Source organism: Glycine max, chromosome 5, assembly GCF_000004515.6.
Source record: "Glycine max cultivar Williams 82 chromosome 5, Glycine_max_v4.0, whole genome shotgun sequence".
Classification (NCBI taxonomy): Eukaryota; Viridiplantae; Streptophyta; class Magnoliopsida; order Fabales; family Fabaceae; genus Glycine; species Glycine max.
In genome coordinates, this window is record NC_038241.2 from 21,630,739 (window position 1) to 21,639,869 (window position 9,131).

The 9,131-nt window shown below is 40.7% G+C and overlaps 1 protein-coding gene across 1 annotated transcript; it reads right to left on the reverse strand.

The window, feature by feature from the left end:
• Positions 1–267: 267 nt before the first annotated feature.
• On the reverse strand, positions 268–753 carry LOC106798824 (verprolin-like). The gene has a single exon (XM_014775999.1). The coding sequence runs from the start codon at positions 751–753 to the stop codon at positions 268–270; it is 486 nt and encodes a 161-aa protein (XP_014631485.1).
• Positions 754–9,131: the final 8,378 nt, after the last annotated feature.

The following is a 9,131-nucleotide window of genomic DNA, read 5'->3' on the forward strand; positions in this document are numbered from 1 at the left end:
CTTAGCCCATGGGCCCAAAATCTACCCTAAGGCTCATGAGAACCCTAGGGCCTTCTCTTGCATCTTTGGCCCAATGTTCTTGGAGTCTTCTATCCAATGCCCTTGGGGGGTAGGATTGCATCACTACTCATGCACAAAACTAACAAAAAGTAACTAATGTACTACCATCAAAGTTATACTAATAATTCAAAAACAAAAAGAAGCATAAAATCTCCAGAAATATCCACATTCTTGTCAAGATGGACCACAACTTCCTCACTAGTCCATCTAGTCAAAAAAGTCCGAACCATCCTCTAGGTAATAGGCTGGTGAGTCAGGAGGAGCTGCAACTTCGTTATCTGAGTCATCAGGAATGAGTATCAAAGGTGGTGCCGGTGGAGCTGGTGGAGGTGGTAGAATCTCAACCTCCGGGGAAGCCTGTGGGTCTCCTACTGGTGGTTGCGACTCACCTGGTGCAGGCTCTGTCCATGTTGGTATGGGACTAGGGGGCACAACCTCGGAAGATCTTCCTAACGGCAGCTGAGCTTCAGGCCAGGCCACTTTATCTAAAAATTGCTCCATGGATACTATTGGCTTGTTATGAGCCAACTGCTGCTGGTTGTAGACAATAATCAGCTGCCCCCGGAATAGGCTTTGCAACATAGGAACTATAGGTTGTGCTTGTAGGCCATCTGGTTCCATGGTTACTGTTGGAGGAGGTGGGTTGGATGATGAAGGAATGTCTTCAGCTCTTGCTCTCTTTCTTGAGGCCATTTGTGAGTCCTTACAAAACAATATAGACTGCTTAGTGAAAAAGGGTTCGCTTAGCGAGTCTTCACAGAAAACACTATACCCGCTTGGCGCCTATAGATCCCGCTAAGCCTAAAACTTGCTGCAATGATGTGTGCTTAGCTCTCCCTGAGCCATGCTTAGCGGTATTACACAGTAAAATTTTCACAAATTCTACTAAGTTATGGGAGCTTAGCGAAATGGGTCGCACAGCTCAGTCACTGCCGTAAAGAACTTCGCTTGGCGCAAGGATACTGGCTCAGCGCACGACTATCATGAAAAAAAAATATAAGTTACTTGGGCTTGGCGAATCAGCCTCACTTAGCCACAAGTACTTATCTATCCTCTATAGATCTGATCGCTTAGCGCGACAAATACGCTTAGCGAATTCTATTGAAGAATACAACTACTATTGATAGACTCGCTCAGTGCAAAAGGTGCGATCAGTGAGTTCTATTGAAACAATCAATGGGCATTGCTAGACTCGCTTAGCGCTTCAAGTGCGCTCAACAAGTTCTATCGGAAATGCATGTGTGCAATGAGTATAGATGAACTCGCTGAGCGCTGAAGGCTTGCTGATTGAGTTCATTGCAAATTTCCAGAAAACAACAGAAAACACAGTTCATATTCTTCTAAAATTGAAACCTCTAATAGGTAGATTACGCATGCAAAGTTTCCAACATACCTATCAACAGACACCCTATATAGACACCTAATCTTAAGCTATTCCTACATATACTACAATCCTATAATTCCTAAAGCTAGTTTTAAAAGTTATCTATCCTAATGTTGAGCAAAATAACAAAGATAAGGATCATGAGGAACTTACTTGAACCGCTGATACAGTTGACCCAATGTAGATGCTGGATTAGATGAAAGAGGGAGAAAGAGATGATATAGTTTATGCATAATTCTCCAGCTATCCCTACACTCAGCACTTGTCATTGTGCTGAAGTTACACTTAACCAATGGTTTTTTGACGCTCCCGCTTAGCGAACACTTCACTAAGCGGGAGAGTCGTTTGGTTTTCCAAGGCCAGCCGCTTAGAGGGGCTCGCGCTAAGCGGGAGACTCATTTGGGTTTTTTTTTAGCACACAAATACTTAGCTTAGTGAGTTAAATCTACCGCTTAGCGAGATCTACAGATCAGAAAACCTGCAACTCTCGCTAAGCCAAGATCTGAGCCCGCTTAGCAGAAATCATGTATTTTATGTGCAGTGAAGCTAGCACTGAGCGGTTAAGAGATCCGCTTAGCGCACAAGCTTCCGCAAGCAATTAAGCTTAGCGGATATGAATGGTGCTAAGCTAAATCAAATCCAGTTTAAATCGCAAGAATATCCGCTTATCCAGCAGATTACATGCTCAGCCCCATGGCCCTCAATTCTGACTGCAATGAATAGCGCTTGGCGACATAGGGTCGCGCTTAGCCAAGGGAAGCCATCGCTCAGCGATCAGTTTGTCGCTTAGCAGAATTCAACTCGAATTGATTTTGGCTTAGCTAAACCTTGGCTAGCTTAGCGGAAATAACCTTAGGTGTCAGAGTGGTGTGCTAAGAGCTTAAACTCGTGGCTTAGTGCATGAGTGATTATGCGCTTAGCGAGAAGCAGGCGCTTAGTGAAAGGACTAATTTTCAAAAAGATTTTTCTGAGTTATAACTTAGTCCTTTCCCAAGAAATTAAAACCCTTAATTTCACATTCAAAGAGAGGTTGATATGCTCCATGTAAAGATTATTAAGCAAGTTCCTAATGATAAAATGCATGTAAAAACAAACACAACAAAGATTAAAACTGGGTCGCCTCCCAGGAAGCGCTTCTTTAACGTCATTAGCTTGACGCTTTTACCTCACTTGGCGATTAAATGAACAGTGTCCTGTGTCCTGATAAATTCTTTTCCATGATACAGTTTTAGCCTTTGGCCATTGACAACCCATGTCCTTTCCGGATCCTGAGATTGTGGGTCATACAGCTCTATTGCACCGTAAGAGCGAACTTTCTTAATAACAAAGGGTCCAGACCATTTGGATTTCAGCTTACCAGGAAATAATTTCAATCTTGAATTAAATAGTAGTACTTCTTGTCCCAATTTGAATTCTCTCTTCAACAACTTCTTATCATGATACATCTTCACCTTTTCTTTGTAAAGTTGCGTAGATTCATAAGCTGTTAATCACATTTCTTCTAGTTCCAGCAACTGGATCTTTGTCTGCTCTCTGGATGCCTTCTCATCAAAGTTCAGAAATTTTAGAGCCCAATATGCCTTATGTTCCATTTCAACTGGTAAATGACATGATTTGCCATATACCAATTAAAACGGAGATAGCCCAATTGGAGTTTTGTATGCAGTTCTATAGGCCCACAATGCGTCTTCCAATTTGGATGACCAGTCTTTTCTAGTTGATGCCACTGTTTTTTCTAGTATTTTCTTTAATTCTTGGTTAGAGACTTCGACTTGCCCATTAGTTTGTGGATGGTAGGGGGATGCCACTCTATGATTCACATGGTATTGTCCCAATACCTTTTAGAGTTGAGTATTACAGAAGTGCGAACCACCATCACTGATCAGTATGCGAGGTACTCCAAATCAAGAAAAAATGTTTTTCTTGATAAATTTCACCATAATTTTAGCATCATTCCTTGCAGTGGCCATAGCTTCCACCCATTTAGATACGTAATCAACGGCTACTAGAATATACTCATTCCCTGATGATGAAGGAAAAGGGCCCATGAAATCAATACCCCAACAATAAAAAACTTCAACTTCCATATTTTTTTGCAGAGGCATCTCATTTCTTCAAGAAATTTCCCCGATTCTCTGACATTGGTCACATTTTAAGACATGACGATGGGCGTCTTTGAAAATTCTTGGCCAAAAAAATCCTGATTGTAAGACCTTGGCTGCTGTTTTGCTTCCGCCATAATGCCCACCACACGGTGAATTGTGATAGTGCCACAGTATGCCTTTGGCTTCCTCACTTGTCACACATCTCCTAAGGAGGTTATCTGCACCCATTTTGAACAAGTGGGGGTCATCCCAAACATAATGTCGCGCATCAGAGAAGAACCTCTTTCTTTGTTGCCAATTGAGGTCTTTAGGAATGACCCCGACTGCCTTAAAATTAGCCATGTCAGCAAACTAGGGTCTCCCTTCAATCAAAAACAAGGATTCGTCTGGGAACTTATCTCTTATTTCATCTTCCTTTGAGGTGACATCCTCATTCACCAATCTGGATAGGTGATTGGCTACCACATTTTCAAATCCTTTTTTGTCCTTGATGACCAAATCAAATTCTTGAAGCAGCAGTATCCATCTGATCAATCGTGGCTTAGAATTAGCTTTGCGCAACAAATATTTGATTGCAACATGTTCAGTGTAGATCAATATCCTTGATCCTACCAGATAAGATCAGAATTTCTCAAGTGCGAACACAGTTGCCAGCAATTCCTTCTCAGTGGTGGCGTAGTTAATCTGCGCATCACTCAATACTTTGCTAGCATAATAGATGGTATGAAATACTCTGCCTTTCCTCTGCCCGAGCACAGCACCTACTGCGTAATCACTTGCATCACACATTAATTCAAATTCTTGTCCCTAGTCTGGTGATGTGATCACAGGAGCAGAAACCAATTTAGCTTTGAAGGTGTTAAAGGCTTCTAAACATTCGTCATCAAACACAAACACAACCTCCTTGTTCAACAAGTTGCTGAGAGGTTTCGCAATTTTGGAGAAGTCTTTAATGAACCGTCGATAAAATCCTGCACGACCCAAAAAACTGCGGATGCCTTTCACATTGACTGGAGGTGGAAGTTTATCAATAACATCTAGTTTTGCTTTGTCCACCTCGATTCCATTTTTTGAAATCTTGTGTCCCAACACGATGCCTTCTTGAACCATAAAATGACATTTCTCCCAGTTAAGTACTAGTTTAGATTCTTCACACTGCTGTAATACCTTGTCTAGATTTGCTAAACAATTCTCAAAAGATGCACCAAAGACTGAAAAATCATCCATAAAGACTTCAATGCATTTCTCTACCTTGTCAGCAAAGATAGCCATCATACATCTTTGGAACATAGCAAGAGCATTACATAACCCGAATGGCATGCGGCGATAAGCAAAAACACCGAAGGGACATGTGAAAGCTGTCTTTTATTGGTCTTGGGGGTCTACAACAATCGGATTATAACCTGAATATCCATCTAAAAAACAGTTGAAAGATTGCCCTACAAGTCTTTCGAGCATTTGATCCATGAAAGGAAGTGGGTAGTGATCTTTTCTTATGGCTTCATTAAGCTTTCTATAGTCGATGCACATACGCCATCCTGTGACTGTTCTAGTAGGAGTTAGTTCATTTTGATCATTCTTCACTACTATCATTCCTCCTTTTTTTGGAACAACTTGAATAGGACTGACCCATGAGCTATCTGAAATTGGATAAATGAGGCCCGCCTCTAGTAATTTGAGCACCTCTTTTCTTACCTCTTCCTTCATTATAGGATTCAACCTTCTCTGAGGCTGTCGCACCGGTTTAAAATTGGTTTCCAGATTGATTTTATGCATACAATATGATGGGATGATTCCCTTCAGATCTGAAATGTGCCAACCAATAGCCGCTTTACGATGTTTTAGAATCTGCACCAGTTGATCCTCTTCTTCCTTCTTTAAAGAGTTACTAATTATGACCGATTTAGTCTCGTCATCTTCCATGAATATATACTTTAGATGTGCTGGAAGGGTTTTTAATTCTGCTTTGGGCTTTTCTGGTGGTCTCATTTTCTCCAATTTTTCGAAAACCACACGATCAACACAATTGTCTTTCGGATCATCACACTCTTCATTATCGACTAAGCTGTCCATCTCATCACCCAATTCTTTTTCCAAAGGAAAATGTTGTATCATGGTTGAAGTTGTTAATACTATTTCCTGTTCCACCTCTTCGTCCTCAGAACAAGCATCACCCATATCTGAATGTTTCATGGCCTCAAAGAGGTCAAAAGAGACTTTTTGATCCTCTACAGTGAGTTCCAATCTACCTTTCTCTGTTCCTCTAACATAGCCAGCAGCGGCCGAGCAGGAGTATTCTGGAGTACTGGAGACTTTAGACGTTTCCTCTTCAGTGGTCATATGATGATGGATGGAGGTAACTTGAAAAATGCTTTCTTGATACGTTTCAATCTCTACACGCTCTTCCTCTTGTCTAGCCTCAGTGTTAGCCATGTCATCCACCAACTTACTAATCTGAGTTGCAATTCTTCTAAAAGCATGTTGCATTGACTCTACTGCATCTTTAAATTGCATTAGTAGATCATCCAGATTAATAACTCCTTCCGCTTTATCATCATAATCTGGTAGCCAACATGACTCCCAGTGATAGCCTGTAGAAGATTGGTTCCTTTGAAATTGAGTTCCCTGCTGCTGCATTCCATAACAAGATCCTTTAGAGCTGGCTTGGTATGTCATGAAGTCTGCCAAAATACTCTCAAGATCAGGGACTCTTTGCTCTTCAAGGTATTCATACATGACCGGTTCTTGTCTCTAGTCATGGTTATTTATAGAATAAAAATAACAACTGTCTTTATGCTGCTCTCCTCTGGCTAAATCACAGTTCATTAATGGGATTGAGATAATAATCTTCATGATATAGCAGTGAAGGAGTTGCCTTAGTGAGGAGTACTAAATCACCTGTTCGAGAGTCTATACACGTAGAATACTAACAGGCCGCAATAATCTAGTTCAATAAGAGAAGATAAATATAAATTGAAGAAAAAATATTCATAGAGACAATCAAAGAATAACAAATAAAGAATAGACACCTAAAAACGAGCTAACTTCCCAGATAAAAAGAAGTTCCCTGGCAACAGCGCCAAAAACTTGTTCGCAACCGGCAAGTGTACCGGATCGCACAAGTAGTATAAAACGGTAAGAATCGAGTATCAAACTCTGGGGGAACTTGTGTTATTTGGAAAGCTATTTCGATAAATAGGCGTCTGGTATGAAAATATGACTGTGGTTATGAACAGGTATTTAAACTATCTAGGAAAAAAGAAAGAAAATCACGCAAGAGAAATACTATGTAAAAACAAGTAGAGAATGTGTTGGTCTTCCTCATAGGTTCCTGATGCTAAAAAGGATGTTCTCTATTTAACAATGCTCATGCATTCCTATGTTGTCTCCTGGGCTGCTAGACCCCGATTCCTCATGATAGCCTAGCCTAGTCCTGATCCAGCCTCGTCCATAGATTCCTCTTGTAAGACTAAACTCAACCAAGACCGCATTAAGACACACATACACAACTAAGTTCTTATACCCCGATTCCTTATGATAGCATAACAACTTAGTCCTGTACTATCAAGGACTTTAGAATCAGACCAGTTTCCACTATTGAATGACCCTAACAAAGCATGCATCTACGTGATCAAGGTAAAAGCACACTGGAATGAAAAGAAGATAGCACAGAGAACACACAAAACATCATTACATAGATAGAATTATATTTACATCAGGTACCTACAGGGAAGATCCAACAGAGGATTTAGCTATCCATAGTCTGGAAACCTCCTTTACAACAAAGAGAAGAAGAAGCTGAAAGACTGCAAAAACACAAGTGGTGAGGATGTCTCCTTTACCTCTAGGATCTCACAATTACTCACAAACTCATCTCAAGCTCTCAGAACGGCTTTCGCTTCGAACTCGCGTCTCTGCAGATCTTCGCATAGCAAAATCTCTCAGAAATCTCTGGAACTTGGACTTTTCTCTCTCTAGAACCTTTGTGCATGTAGAGCTTCTCAAGAAAAGTGCCAAACTCCCTTTGCAAATCTGATTTCAGGCTTAAATAGGTGGCCTTGTTCGTGCTCGTGCACTTAGCGCAGATCTAGATCGCTTAATGTGCATAAGTGGATTTTGGCTTAGCGCGTTTGTTTTGCTTAGCGAATGAGCTGAAGCGGTGTGCTTGATGACCTGGAGTGGTGTGCTTAGCGAACTTGACAGCTCATCTTCTTTTGGATTCTTCCTCGCGCTTAGCCACTGAAGGTTGCGCTTGGTGAATTCTCGCTAAGCCAGCATCTTGGCTTAGCGAAAGAGTTAAAAACAACATTTTTCCAAAGTTTCCTATTTAACCTGAAATTGAGAGAAATTGATTATTAAACGCACAAAACAAAAGTATAAATTATCTATTACCTATATTTAACAAAAAGTACTTATAGTATTACAAAACAACTATAAATTAGGAAAGTTTGATACAATATACACAGGTTTTATACACAAAAGTTAGTCGTATTCATCGACTAAAACTCTCGCACTTTCATTTGATGTGTTATCACAATCTAATATTCCCACAATTACAAATACACAACCCTTTTCATTTGATGTGTTCCCTCTCACACTTTCATCTATTTTCATTCTTCTGCATATTTATATTTGTTGCGATTAAATGATGTGACACAGATCAAACAACGAGTCCTATGAAAGTAGTGATAACAAGGACCCGAAGGTTGATTTTGAGCAACTAATAAATCAAGCCAAGAAGGGAGAACCTAGATTTGAAGAGAATGGTGGAACAAGAAGAAAGGCAAGTGAAGCCACACTGAGAGGAAACAGAAGTTGTGAACTTAGGCGTTGGTGGAGAGAGAAAAGAGGTCAAGGTCAGCACTTGCATGTCCGCAAACATCCGAGATGAGTTGGTGACTCTATTGCGAGACTACCAATACATCTTAGCTTGGTCCTACTAGGATATGCCCGGTTTGAGCTCGAACATCGTGCAATACAACTACCTCTGAATCCCAAGTGTTCCCTGGTAAAGCAAAAACTGAGGAGAATGAAGCCCGAGATGTCCCTGAAAATAAAGGAGGAAGTGAAGAAGCAATTCGATGCTGGTTTCTTGGTCGTGGCTTGGTACCCAGAATGGGTCGCCAATATCGTGCCAGAATGGGTCACCAACATGGATGATGAAGAGTTGCCTTCGCCTGTGAATTCCGACATCATCTAGCGGTATTACGTGTAACGCTTGGGTATATTCGAAGGCTCAATGTTTGGGCTTCCTCAATGACTCATTAGGATCTCCAAGTCCTAAAATGTTTGTAAACCATAATCAAAACATTAATAAATATGGATTAATGATTTGCATCTCTCCCTCCAGTGTTGTGTTCTTTGCTTTTTTATTATTGTCTTTAAGAACATACACTCTCATTTTTGCTCACTGATCGAGGCCGTACCCGAATCAAATAAACATTAAAAATGCAGTATCTAGGAAGTGATCCTAGGTTGTCTCCCAACGAGCAATGGTCAACCAAACGTTCATAATAGATAGTAATAAAATAGTAATGAATTGGGGGGGGGGGGTGTTTGCTTTTGTAAATTAAACCGCAAGC

Excerpts from the sequence above, each read along its gene's own strand:
- LOC106798824 (XM_014775999.1), bottom strand. The coding sequence starts at position 753 with ATGGCCTCAAGAAAGAGAGCAAGAGCTGAAGACATTCCTTCATCATCC.